Source organism: Lutra lutra, chromosome 9 (genome assembly GCF_902655055.1).
Source record: "Lutra lutra chromosome 9, mLutLut1.2, whole genome shotgun sequence".
Lineage (NCBI taxonomy): Eukaryota > Metazoa > Chordata > Mammalia > Carnivora > Mustelidae > Lutra > Lutra lutra.
In genome coordinates this window covers 168615-183292 of record NC_062286.1, presented here as the reverse complement: position 1 = coordinate 183292, position 14678 = coordinate 168615, and the positions used below count along the sequence as shown (strand labels likewise).

Below are 14678 nucleotides of genomic sequence, written 5' to 3'. Positions count from 1 at the left end.
TCCTTCAGGGACCACAGTCCAGTGTGCATGTTGGGTCTGGGCCGCATTCCCTGGGCGCGGACCCGGGGACGTTCTGTCCATCCCTCTCGGGGCTGCGATAGCGACAGGAGAGGGCGGATGGAGAGAAGGGCCACTGGGACAGGAGTACCCGCGTGGGGGGCGGCCGGCCATCCCAGCCACACAGCCTGCGACACGGAACCTCTGGGCGCCGCTGGTCCATCCCGCGAAAGGTGCGCCGAGCTGCCCCGTCTCCCGCAGCACAGGAGTGAGGAACTCAGACACCCCATCCGGTTAAAATGCGAGTGACGGTGGGGCGTGTACCTTAGGGGCAGGCCACTCTGTGGTAGTTCTCCGGTTACGTCTCCCGACTCACACCCCCTCTCCTCTTCAGCCACCAAGAGGGAGAGGAAGCCACTGCCGTCACAGTGCGTGCCTACCTCGTGGCTTTTAACTCCTATCCGCTGGCCCCGTCCTGTACTGGAGATGTGGAAAACTGGAGGCTGGAAACGCCCTTCCCATATATGTATTTTATAGGTCACGGGGAATAAAAAAACCAATTGTATGTCATTAGTGTGTCAGCTGGAGTCATGGCTAAAAACTACCTCCATAAAATGGACTTTAAAGGCCCAAATGTCTTTATAACTATGGAAATTGGAATTTTTCTAGTTTGTATTTTTTCTGAGACTCTCTAAATCCAAACTGTACAATCAAAGCATTAATAATAGGACATATTTAAAGGTCGCTAGTAAGTTGACATAATTTTGAATGGCTGTCTTAAGATTGCTTCCCTGTACAAAAATTACATGCTTCTGAAGATTTTTCTGTGTTCATCTCTGTTCTTAGAAGGAACCATTGCCAATAAAAGGAGCAGTCCCAAAAGACTATCAGCTTTCAGTATCTCAGTACCGTCGTGAAGATGGGATAGTTTCGTTTCTAAATAAGTACATGACTGAGAAGATGAGGAGTAACTCTCTCTTAGCTCCTAAAAATTCAGATTCCAGAACTATCTGTGTCATCCAAATGCAAACCATAACAGAAAAGTGTTTAGTGTGCAGCCTCCCACCCAGTCCTCTCCTTGGAATTCTGTTCATGCCTGTTTGCCTATGTGTGCGGGGCCAGGGGTGGGGGGTGGGGTCTCTGTGTATGCACAAGAGTGTGTAAACGGTAAGCGTACAGTTTCTGCTTTTCCGTGCCTCTTTATGCAATGAATGTTGCTGGCCCTGCGAGGTCAGATTCGAAATGATAGACAACTTATGGGGTCATTATCCGTAATATAAATGTTTACAGCAGGGGTCATAAGGTGCCACTAATATAGCAAATACTTAATTACATAATATTCAGCTTCTGCCGACCAGTCTTCATTATACAATATTTCAGACCCACAAGGGACTATTGAGGATAACATAATTAACACGCACGGCCCACTACACAGTGAAGGGAGAAAAGTACAAGCCTCAAGCAAGCCCCCTCCAGAAGCCTTCCTAGGACCACCCCAACCCCGAATCCAATAGCATTATACTTCGATTATACATATGTATATTTTATACATAAATTTTACACACAAATATATGTATTTTGTTATAAATTCTATATTTTATATAAAACATATTCTTATTTTTGTTCATGCCTCAAAACGTTGCTGTGAATGTTACGATACTCCGTATGTCTTCGTGCAGCTGTTTTTCCCTCTGTTGTTCCCACTTTCCCGCGCTGGCGCGTGTCTGCCAGTCGGTGGGTATCTGTGGAGAACGGGCTTGAGGGCCACACCGGACCGTATTGATTCAGCCTCTTCTTGAGGGAAATCATGTCTTTCCTTGAATGTGTGTGTTTCTATGTGTTCTTCTTCGTTTCCTCGGTGGGGGGGGGGGGCACTGCCTCAGCGACCCCTCTGCACCCGTGGTGCTGGTTCCAGGCGCTGCACACTGGTGGGAACTGATCCGCTGTGTGCAGGGCCAACCCCCTCCTACGCCTGCAGGGCCCCTTCTCCTGGGCTCTCGGGCTTGCGGGGCCCGTAGGTGCTCCACGGCCGCTGGCTCCGCTGTCCTCCCTCCTCTGTGTCCCACAAGGAAACTCATCTCTGGATTCGGGTCCACCCACCCAGGTACCCCAGGATGAGCTCCCCATGGGACCTTCGTTACATCTGCAAAGACCGTTTTTCCGCACAAGGTCCCATTCTCGGGGTTCAGGTGGACACGAATTTGGGGACCAGCATTCAACTCACCATGGCCTCAGTGAGCACACCTGGGGACCTTTATGGGCGACTTCAGCGGGGAGTGAAGTAGGTGGGTTGTAGGGACAGCCCTGCCTGCCGTCCTCCCTGGGGCCCTCCTCCTCCTGTCAGGACCCGCACATGCACTGGCAGACCGTCCGGTGCCTGCCAACCCAGGAAATGAGCACAGGTGACTCGCGGTGGCTTTACGGGGCATGTCCAGCTTTTCAGGTGGTTGCCGGCCCCAGAGATTTCCTCTTCTGTGAATCAGCTGATTAAACACTGTGCCCAGTTTTCCGTTGTGCTATGTGTGTTTTTACTGATTTTTAAAAGATCTCTCTGCATTCTGAACCATAGATAGCCGCCCTTTATTCGTATGACAGATCTCTTCCGGCCTCTCCCTTGTATTGTATTTTCAAATGTATGTTGACACACTTTTTCTTGACTTTACTGTAGCTGAATGTATCTATAGTTTCCTATTACTGTTGTGCATTGTTTAGGGCAACCCTCCATTGCCCAGATAATAAGGATATTTTCTGTTACTTTTATTCTAAAAGTATTAAATTTTGCCTTTAGTATTAAGGCAATCAGGTATTGAATTTTTTTGTGTATGATGCGATATTATAATTAAATTTAATTTGGTTTTATTTGAATGACCAGTTGTTCCAGAATAATTTATTAAACTACCACGTCATCTCTGTCATATATTTTTAAGTATGTGAGTACATGTATGAATATATTTTCCTTGCTTTTGTCATGAAGGTGACATTTTTAAGTGCTGTGGATTATTCAGTAAGTTGTGTTGTGTATGTAAAAAATGTGAGGTTCTTCCTATCCTGTGCCAATGTAAGTTTGAGATGGACCAAATATTTAATGTAAAATAGAAGCTCGGGTAGAGAACGTGGAATATTGGCTGTATCAGTTTTGTTTTTGTTTTTAATCAAGGCCTTTAGTCACAGTAGTAGAAAGAAAAAAACAGTAGAAAACCCAGAGAAATATTGCCATATAAATAAAAACAAATGCTGAAAACTCTAAATAATTTTTTTAAAAAAGCAAGTTGAGACATAGACTTACAACATGATTAAAATTATGGGCAAAAGGAGTATGGAACCAGAAAAAGTCAAAGTATATGAACAGAAAATATGTGAAACAGGAAATATAATAAAACAAAAGAAAAACTCGCTAGTATTCAGATAAATTCAAATAAAATTTGTCATCCTGTTTTTCTGATGCACGGACTTTGCCTTTCCCAGTGTCAGCCATAGCAGTGGAGTTCTTTATGGCAATACTCAGTGGTTCTAAATATGGGTGGTGTTTTGGGGTGCCAGTCAGTTGAACTTGGGTAGTATTTTGGGGAGACAGTTTGGCAGTGTAATAAACAGCTAACAGATTTGAGTCTCTTTGGTTCATCAGTTCCAACTCTTAGGGCCCTGTCTGAAGACAGTTGCCAGCTAACGGCTAGATCTACAGACGCTGAAATGGAAATAGAGCACACGTTTAGCAGCAGGGATCAGTGAGCGTCGGGCAGACAGCAGTGCCGGTGGGTGCCCAGAGCAGCAGTGGCCGTTCCCCTCAGTATTTGCATGTGTGTACGTTTCCCTTTTTGCTCGCAGTATGCTTATGCCATAATTTCTGATCATTAAAAATATAGACTTCTTTTGACATACTTGGGCCTTTTGCACTATGAATTTGAAAGGTAATTCTCATGTAATTTCCAGTTCTTTCATGGCTTGATTTTGGACATTTCAAGTCATTGATGAATTTGGAGTTTACAGCCGTCTGTTATATGAAGCGGTGGATGAATTTCCCCCAGAGATCACCAGCTATTGTGTAATACAGCTTTTCTACTATGATTTAAGGTGCTGTCTTTATTATGTAGTCAATCATTTTATATGTTCGAGTCAGTTTCTGAATTTTCTGTTTTGTAACACTGGGTTTTCCACCTGTTTTTGCCTCTGCGGTACAATGCGCAGGCGTCACCGTACACTCCCGCTTCCGGCAGAGCGCGTCCCCTCATTCTTCTCTTACATACTTTTTCTCAATATTCTCTTGCTTGTTCGTTTTTCCATATGAACTTGGGAATCATTTCGTTTAGTCAGAGATACTAGTAAAACTTAGACGAGAAGGTGACCTTGATTTCATGAAGACAGAAGTAGAAACACCATCATAAGGGGCACCTGGGTGGCTCAGTCCATTAAGCGTCTGGTTTGACTCGGGTCGTGACCCCAGGGTCCTGGCCTCGAGCCCCACAGCGGGCTCCCTGCTCTGCGGCGAGTCTGCTTCTCCCTCTCTGCTCCCCTGCTTGTGCTCCCTCTGTCAAGTGAATGGATCTTTAAAAAAATCTTAAAAATCTAGGGGCGCCTGGGTGGCTCAGTGGGTTAAGCCGCTGCCTTCGGCTCAGGTCATGATCCCAGGTCCTGGGTTCGAGCCCCGCATCGGGCTTTCTGCTCAGCAGGGAGCCTGCCTCCTCCTCTCTCTCTGTCAAATAAATAAATAAAATCTTTAAAAAAAAAAAATCTTAAAAATCTTAAAAAAAAAAAAAAGAAAACCACCATAAGAAAATTCAAAAGACAAATGACAAACAGCAAATCAGTATTTGTGACTTATCTCCTAGAAAAAGATTAATGTCTTTACTTTACAAATAAATACGAAACAGAGAACAGCGTTAAGAGGCTTGACAGGAACGGAAAGATACTTTACCGTCACTTGGTGAGTAAAAGCACGCGGGGAGGTTCGTGACAGAGAAACGTGCCACCACTTTCTGTAAACCCTAGAAACTGGGCAAAAGAGAGCGGGTGTCTGCTTGCACAAGTGGGGCACCCGGTGAGCGTGTCTGGGACCTCGGAGGAGGCCGGAGCCAGGAGGCCTCCTCTTTTCCTGCCTGAAGGCACCTTCCCCGGGCGGCTGGGGCCGGGATGTCTGCCGGGGCGGGCTGCGTGCGCTGTATGAGACCGACGCAGGCCCCGGGGGCCGGGGCAAGGGCGAGCTCAAGCACTCTGTGAGGGGACCCCACAAATCCCCGTGTGTGCGGTGGAGCCAAGAGCCACCACCAGGGAGCCAGGAGGTGACCCGTTTTCAGTTCAGAGACGGAGGGGCTGCAGCTCCCGCATTCCGGGGGGCGAGCGCATGAAGCCCCGAGGACGCGGGGAGAGCCCGGGGAGCTGCGCCTGGCTGCAGGGCTCCTGTCCCCAGCACGCGACAAGCGCCCAACCTCTCGCAAAAGCAGGCCTTGGGAAGACTGAGCTGACGCGGGACTCCCGGCACTGCCTGCTCCCACGGCACCGGCCCCAGAGACGACCACAGAGTCTGGACACTCCACGCGGCCATATCCACCGGGTCCGGCAACCGTCCGGTTTTGCTAGAAGTGGGTAGAAACAGGAAAATCTAACCCATATCTAGGAGAAAGATCTGTCAAAAGCAAATCCTGAAAGGCCAGAGGTGATGCAATTATCAGACAAGGATAAAAAAACCCCTTTTAAAATATGCTCAAGCATTTGAAGAGCAACCAACGTCATTGAGAACAGACAGAAAGAACCGAAGCAAGTGAACTTCAGAGCTGAAAACGTCGTCTTTGCCATAAAAAAGGCATTTGATGGCCCGAGCCACAGACTCGACATCGGCGCCTCGTGGTCTCCTTGGCTCTTCAGATCGCTTTTCTTGTGAGAAGGGCGATCCGTCCCCACAGACTTCGGCTCTGGGAGGGTTGTCTGTGCATTTGGGGGACAAACCCGTGCTTGCGTGACTCGAGGACGCCCGGGCAAGCCTGAAAGCTGGGGCTGTGCGGACACAGGAGTGGTCGCTCACTTCCCGAGTCTCAGAATTTTACTCACAAGGAGAATCTATGCAGATAGTTCAGTATTTTGACAAAAGCATCCAGATGAATTTTGTATTTTTTATTATACACAGTTGTAAGTTACATCTTTTGTTAATTCTTCAAATTTTAATGTCTTTTAACTAGTATTGCGGTGAGCTAAGAATTACAGAGAGCAGACACGTAATTAGGAGATTGGGCCAGACTTTGTTTAAGATCTTTTAGAATCCCAGGATTTTATAATTTCTGGGGTTTTGAGAATTTAGGGTTTCTCAATCTCAGAGTGAATTGACGTTATCAGGAAAACAGAGATGAGACAATAATTTGAGGGTCTCCGGGTCACTTCTTTTGTGTAGAAGGATGGAATTGGTCAATGCTCGGTTGTGCGTGAGAAAAACTGAAATCATAAATACATTTCTAACTCCTGTTTACTAGATTTTTTTCATTAAAATCTCCTTTTTTAATCTTTCAGTGAATAATCCTATACCTTCCAATTTGAAATCGGAAGCAAAAAAGGCTGCTAAAATTCTAAGAGAATTCACGGAAATAACTTCCAGAAACGGACCTGATAAGATCATTCCTGGTAAATAAAATATGTGCCTCTCGTTTCTCTGTGTTGCGTTGTGTTAGTTGCTCGGTGCACTCAGACGGAGGCCCCAGGGGCAGCAGGCCCGCAGAGCACTGCTTTCCTCCTGGCTGGTCTGCTGGCTGGGCTCCTGAGGCGCCCACCCTCCCCCCGCCCTCCGCCCCTGTGGAGGCCCCCTTCCGGCCTCCTCCTTGTGCCTACTTGGGCTTCCCCAAACTCCCGTCATCGTCCTTGGTTTCTGAGACCTTTGCGAGCTTATCTTGCAGAGTCACTAGCCAATCTCAGAAACCAATTTTAACTTTGGGTTTTCTTTTTTTGAGGTCAGGTATTTTTACGTTTTGTAGGGGTTGGAGAAGACATGAATCAATCATTCCTAACCCAGCTGTGCGTGAGATTCTTTGGATCATTAAAATAATAGCACCTCTACACACCGCCCCCCCAAACCTGCGGAATACACCCTGGGAGCAGAGTGGCCTGGGCGGGATTGTGGCGGAAGCAGGAGGCCAGAGGCTAGAGATGGGCTTTTGGGAACCAGCTGCTCCCAGTTATTCCTATGGGTGGTTCCAGGAGCAAAGATTCCTATGCAAACCGGCTTGGGGACTGCTTCAGGCTGCCTTCCCTCTTAGTTAATCAGGGGCCTGGGAGATGGATCCTGCATCACAAAACGGATTTAACTTCTTTTTTTAAAACTAGTTTAATTTCTTATACCAGATTTTTTTAAAGTTGTTTAGCAGAACTTTAAATGTTAAAAAAGTTTAATTTGTTGTTGTAATAATATTATTATATTTAATATATAATACTATGTAAATATTATTATTATTATTAATTATCATTTGGGTCCGGACACTACTACTCCCATCATGAAGACGGTGCTCCGAGGAGCCTTGCTACCCCACGTGCAGACTGGGCCAGTGCTGGGCATCGCCTGGGTTCTTGTTAAAAACGCAGGACCTCAAGGCACCACTGAGGCCCAAGGAGTCAGAATCTGCATTTTTCACAAGACCTCCAGTGATCTGTCCGCGCATACCAGTTTGATAAGTGCTGTGTTAGGGCCTGAAGAAAATTCAGCCAGAGAAACGGAGTCTTCGGTGGCGATATTCTGGACAGGAGACAGCAGATTTCTGATCTGTGTCAGCAGCGGTGTCAGCTGTATTGGCATCAGCAAACACAGCCTGCTAGCCCAGTTTATGGGTAAATTGTATTTCCCAACATAGAAACATTGGAGTATGGATTATTTCTCAAGGAATTTGTGCAGTAAAATTCATCAGGGAATCTGTAATCAGTGCATCTATATTATAAATGAAAAGCTAATTCACAAATTATTTAGGCATTATTGGTATTTTAGTGTCCCCAAATTTGGATGGAAAATTCTATAAAAACAAACCTGACATTGAAAATATGTCCATCTACTTTTGTTCTGTCTAAATAGAGGCCGTCCTGACCGTATGGGCGTTGAGAGAGGAGAGTGAGTTGTAGGAGATGTTCGGCCAACATGTGGCTGTAGAAATAACCTTCCGTGGCGGACAGTAGGGTACCAGCCTCATACGGTGCACCTCGAACCTCACAGAATCCCGGAGGAAGGCAGGCCCAGCCTCGTTTCCTGTGCATTGCTGGGCTCCGAGGCTCCACACGTCTGCGTGCAGGCTTCATGCTCATGAGCGCATTACTCGGAGACTCTGCCATTGATGTTGTGAAGTGGTGTGCACAGTGACACGAAAAACGTCGTGTTTTCTAGGGCCTCCTCAAGAGCATTTCCTTGTATTTGAGTACAGGGTCCGATTTGGCTTTCTTGGTGGAATATTGGACCAAGGACAGGACATCAAGCCATCTCCCCTTGTTATTGGGAGATGCGGTGTTGTGTGGGGGAATCCGGGGGGGCAGTGTTTGGGGGGGGCGCATGTGCTGATAACTCATTCTGTGTGAGGTAACTAAGTGTGTAAACTCTGTCCTCAGTGCGCTGGGACGCACGTGGTCCTTGAATACTTGAACGAAAGGTAAAACTCTTCTAAAGTGGCAAATAACTTGGTTTTTCTGTGCTCACATGTAATTTTCGTGTTGGTAAAAGGTGAACCAGCTGTGCGGCTCTAAGACCCAGGCTCTGCCGTGTGCGGACGCCCTTGCTGGCTTGCTCCTTTGTACTTGGTTCTGGATGATCGCATTTTCTTTAAAACAGGAACCTGTTTTTTATGAGTTATATTTTCAATTCATTGAAATTTCCAAATTATTTGTCCTGCTAGTACATGTCCACTAAAAGAATCTCATCACGTATCCCATCTGTTGCCAGTTGTGCCCGTGTCTGGGCGTCGGTTCTATGGCCATTGGGAACAGCACAGGGAAGGGCGGGGCAGTAGGGCCATCGGGCCCCTGTGTCCCGGTGAGCGTTCTTTGGCTCACCGGTGCCGCAGAGATGGTCCCGAGAAGCCTGGGGTCCTGCCCCTCAGAGCTTCCATGCATCCATCTGCTTACCGCCCGTCGGTTCAGGCAAGTCCACTCCAGATGCTCACCTGCCTGATGTCTCTAATTTGCAGCCCACGTCATCGCCAAAGCCAAGGGCCTTGCGATTTTGTCAGTGATAAAAGCTGGATTTCTAGTAACTGCTAGAGGAGGCAGTGGGGTCGTGCTGGCTCGTCTTCCAGACGGAAGTAAGTTGACTCTCTTCATTTTGGACACCCCTGGCGGGGAGCCTCCTAACGCTGTCACCCTGGAGTGCGCACTTGGCACGTCCCGTCCACAAGGCGGGGGCTTCCAGTTCTCTCCTCCTCTTAAAATGCTAGACGAGACTTGCAGGCGTAGGTCTGGCTTTGTCTTACATGCATTTTGTACTTCTTCCATGAAGCAAATACTGAATGTGACAATATCTACATTTCTGCTGTTGGATATGAATCTTATTTTCAGCTTTGTGGTACAACTTTTCTTTTGTTCTCTGGAAGCTGATAATATCAGAGCCATCTGGAACCTTTCTGCTATTCCCGTAGGAAATGATAAAACCTGAAAGTTTTGTTTAAAGCCTGTACTTTAAAGGTGGAAGCACATCAGGACGATACAATTTGGTTTTACTTTCTGGGGTGAAATCTAACATTTGGTTTGTCAGAGATGAAATCAAAACATACTTTCCTTAATTCCCAAAGATTTAGCCGGTATTTATAGTAACATCTAAAATGTATGCACATGCATCATAACCAACTAAAATGCTTTTTATACTGATTTAACATTCTCATTTTGCTCATATAATTGAACATATTTCTCTCTTAATAGATGTTTTTAGTGTAGGTAAGTTAATTTTAATCTGGAAGAGAGCGTAGGACAATGACCGTAGATACATCTGGGAGTTTGTGGGGCGTGTGGCCACTGAACCTCGGTGGCTAGGTCCACTGTGTCCTGTGATGTGTCCCCACAGTAAGTTGGAGTCTCTTCCCAAAGCTGTGGCCCAGCGTTTCGTGGTTCAGTCCTTGCCTAGGACATGGAAACAACCAAGTTCCCTTCTTCTCGAGCACGGCACACGTTCTCCTGAGAGACCTCCAGGTCACACCAGACAAAGTGGAGGCCCACTCAGAGGGTCTTCAGTGTCTGTGAGCTGTTCCCCCCAGGGGTGGACAGGGGGGCCATCTGCAGAGGGGGAAGCCTGACAACCTCCGGGGTCTCTCAGAACCTCAGGTGGCCTTTTTTAAAAATAATTTATTTATTTATTTATTTATTTATTTATTTATTTGACAGAGAGACACAGGGAGAGAGGGAACACAAGCAGGGGGAGTGGGAGAGGGAGAAGCAGGCTTCCCGCTGGGCAGGGAGCCAGATGCGGGGCTGGATCCCGGGACCCTGGGATCATGACCTGAGCCGAAGGCAGATACTTAACGACTGAGCCACCCAGGCGTCCCACAGGTGGCCCTTTCTACCTCCACTTCCCTCCCCGCCGTCCTGAAGGCCAGCTACTCCATCTGTAATTGCCCAGATGAAACAGCAGATTCCCAGATCCTGGCCAGATGGGCCATCTTCAGACAGGGACGGTTCTTAACATAGGAAATGGAAAACAACTTTGGGATTATATGACATTAATTTCTGTAATCGAAACTCCCCTAAGCCTGGTAGATTAGTTCTGAATATATCCAAGCAATATCCTGTTATCTAGAATACAAAATTAGGTTTAGGAAGCTAAGAAGCCTTTCAGAAAGTACTTTATCTATATGATCCCACACTCCCCCCAACAAATTAATTTTTTTCCCTAATTCAAGTGGAATTATTGTACTTAGTTTTCAAGTGTAAGGAAATTTATCTTGTTAAAATCTTAATAATCTTGAATTTATAGGCTATTTCTTGTTCTACTAGGTACAAAAAGACAAGTTTTTGTCCTCAGAGATTTACAATAGAAACAGTTTATTATTGTGTTAACCTTAAAAGTGATTATAATAAACTTCTCTTGACTCCTTTTGCTCTCTTATATCTATGATAAAGTTCTAACTAAAAAATAGAATTATATACCTCAATTATTTTGTAAAACGTAAATATTGAGAGTTGCAGTGATCAAATGCTATACGTGTTTAGTACGTGAGGGTTCCATAATTGGATGTATTACGCACATTTATAAAGATTAAGGGACATGGATTTGTGAGTCTGTGAGCCTCAATATCTAATACCTTTCAAACATTTTTTAAAATATTTTTTAATGATTTATTTGACAGACAGAGATCACAAGCAGGCAGAGACACAGGCAGAGAGAGAGGGAGAAGCAGACTCCCCACTGAGCAGAGAGCCCGATGTGATGCAGGGCTCGATCCCAGAAGCCCAGGATCATGACCTGAGCTGACAGCAGAGACTTAACAGCTAAGCCACCCAGGTGCCCCAGCAATGTCACATTTCTTAAAGTTGTTTTGTCAACATTCTGCACATTGAATTTTGATGAAATAGATAATATCTTGTTCACAAATTTGTCTATGGTAATTGTCATAAAAATATACCTCTAGTTTCCTAATTTATGTAGCAGTTGGTGAAGGAACTTTAAAAAGCTGCTTCGTACTGTAGGAAATGATGGCCCTTTGAACTTCACCCATGGTTTGTTACTAGGTGCCGGGGGTCTGGAGGAGGGTGCTGTCTGTGTGCAACCTCTGAACAGAAACCCACCCGCAGAAATACGCTATTCTAATTCCGACCTTAGCACCTTTCAGTCAAAGCAAACTCAACTTGAATAAAAATTTTCAGTAGTTTGACTACAGAAAGGTGAATGTAGTAGACAAAAGCTCTTAGAAAGCTTTAAACCTTGGGTTGGATCAGTGGGTGAAGCCTCTGCCTTTGGCTCAGGTCATGATCCTGGGGTCCTGGGATCGAGTCCCACATCGGGCTCTCTGCTCAGTGGGGAGTCTGCTTCTCCCTCTCTCTCTCTGCCTGCGTCTCTGCCTACTTGTGATCTCTGTCTCTAATAAATAAATAAAGTCTTTAAAAAAAAAAGAAAGCTTTAAACCAAACTGTGGTCTTGTACCCTGATTTAATGGTGTCATTGGCTCTTCCTTGCCTGGGGATCCATTCCTTCATTTATAGTCTTGCTCTGTGAAATGTTGCTGTGAATTGATATTGTAATCAGTAAAATACTTTTAACCAGATATATATATGCTTATTAAATAATATTAAAATCTCAGGGAGAAATACGAGAGTCTCATTATTTTTAAAAGAAACACTGTTCTTTCTCATTGTGGCATTTTTCCTTCCCATATTTGTGTGCCAAGGGGCTTTAATGTTAGAGTAACGTCTGTGTCTCTGTTTTTGTTAGGATGGTCTGCACCTTCAGCCATTGGGATAGCTGGGCTCGGCGGAGGGTTCGAAGTAGGAATTGAGGTAAGTGTGGAAACACACAATTGCGGTTTTCTCTAAAAGCAGCTGAAACTTACAGCACAGAACTTGTGAGACTACCTCCTGTTCTCCTTTCACCACCGACGGAATTCGTATTTCATTTTCCGGAGAGATGCCCTCTTAGGACTGCCCGGTGTCTCCCCTGTTCTTCATGGAGAGTAGAGCTCGGCCCGTCCACCCTTTGCTCCGCGCCCACCTTCCGCGCGTCTCTGGAACAGATACGCCTCACAGGGACCGCACTGTCTTTGGCCGCCTGTGGCTTGGGCTCGTAGGGCTGCTGATGTCCGTGGGGGCTGTAGAGCTCGGGTCCCGGGTGCACCAGGCTTCACACAGTGTGCCTTCAGGTGCAGTAGCCCTGCGGTTGTGCCCCGTCCGGCCTGCAGATTACTTCAAATGCCGACTTTGCATGGTTTCGTTTTGTGACTTGGCTCCTGGTGATGACGGCCTCTCGGGTGGGCTCCCGGCCACAGCACCCTGTTCCCAGGGGTCATCTGGGGTTAGCATGCCTCCGCCAGCTTCTCCTGCAGGGAGATCAGGCTTGCTTCATTCTTTAATGAAAGGATTGAATTTAATGACAGAACTGGCATCCTACTCAGTGACATCTCATTGCAGACCACCTAAGAAAGCTGATCCCATTTCCGGGTGTCTGTCTTACAGTGTTTACTTGCTTTCTTGCCAGTTTTCTTCAGGGAATCTGTTTGCTTTTCCTCTAAGCTGTGGAAACGAACCTAGAGCTTGGCCCCTCTCCCACCTCTGTGGAGCTTTGACCTGGTTCTCTCATTAGTGACATCACCAAGGAACACAGGGTCATTTTACTTTTCTTCAGAGAGAGCTGAATTGAGGTGACCCAGAAAATTAAAGGGTCATTTTTTTTTTCTTTAACTGGCTTTTAGAGTTTTCCCTTAACTATACTGTGATGCCACAGGTGGAGGGGACAGTACCAGTCAGGTATTCACACGGTCGGGGCCAGATCTGTGCGCTCTCGGCCTCTGTACACACCAAGCACTGTGCAAATCAATTTTATATGTATTACCTGAAAATGCACGTAAGAGATAGCTCACACAATCATGGGCAAAATTACTTAATTTTGCTTAAAAATGCTAGGTAATTCTGTATTATCCGACACTGCAGTCTTTAGAAACTGTCCACATGTGAGGTGGAAATAACAGGTGATAGGACTCACGGTGAAGTATTTCCTAGAGTTCAGTTAGCTGGTGTATTTAGTTTGTGCTGTGGAACTCAACTGTATTTTTTTCATAAAATGATTCAAATCAAGCATTTTTAAAAGAATCTACTTGTATTGGGATCTCTATTAGGTCTTTTCAATCACGGTCTCTTTTGGTGGTATCTTCTGTAGGTCCCATGAAAAATTGATTTGAAAACATTAGAAAACGTTAAAGAACTATATGAATTAAGCAATCTTTGAAACACCAGTTTGTTTGGCCTTTGCATGTTTTACTGAGTTGTGGTGAACACACCAGGCTTTACAAAGGATTTCGGCTAAACCTTTAAACAACCATACGCGTGTGTCTCCGCACGTGCCTGCTTGTATGCAGAGTCTACGTACGGATGTGGCTCCTGTTATCATACCCACCTTAAAACAGAGAAACGAGCTAAGGTTTCAAGATGCTCAATTGTTTGCCTAAGATCCCATGATGTGCAAGAGGCAGAAGTAGAATTCACACCCAAAGAGCTAGATTTTTAGCCCAAATTCTTAGCCTCAGTAGGTATGCCTTTCCTTTTCTAGGGTATGCATGACACACACCCTCGATCTTCAGAGGGGTAAGTGAGTGTGCGCAGGAAAAGGTGAGAGATGCAGAGTGGTCAGAACGCCGCTGGTCACCCATCTCTCGAGGAGGGGGCCTGACCGGGCTCGGGCCTCCAGCCCCAAGGGCTCTCCACGCTTCTGGGCTTTCACTGGGCTTGTGTGCTACGGCAGGGAACACCTCCTCCATGCTGGCCTGTCTGGGGCATTATTCCCACATTCTGATTTTTGCTTTTACTTAGAGAATTAAGTCAGTAGGTGCATGAACTAATAGTTAAGTAGCTTCCTTCTGTTATTCTGAATTTCTGCCCCTAAAAGAAAGTGGACGACACGCTCTTTATCAGTGTAGACACGTGACCTTGCCAGGGACTTCAGTGTGGAAATGTCACTGAGGGCCCTGGATCTTACGCCCTGAGTCCCAGCTGGATGGGCTTTGGTTCAAAGCCCTTCTTGGCATGTGTAGTCGAAG

At 46.0% G+C, this 14678-nt stretch overlaps 1 protein-coding gene across 1 annotated transcript in view; it reads left to right on the top strand.

Moving 5' to 3' along the window:
- Nucleotides 1-14678, top strand: part of SH3YL1 (SH3 and SYLF domain containing 1) — a 35471-nt gene that overhangs the window by 7833 nt on the left and 12960 nt on the right. Inside the window, exons 2-4 of the mRNA XM_047743947.1 lie at nt 6493-6603; nt 9135-9248; nt 12365-12429. Of these exons, the coding sequence (XP_047599903.1) occupies nt 6493-6603; nt 9135-9248; nt 12365-12429 (290 nt within the window). The remainder of the gene's footprint in view (nt 1-6492; nt 6604-9134; nt 9249-12364; nt 12430-14678) is intronic.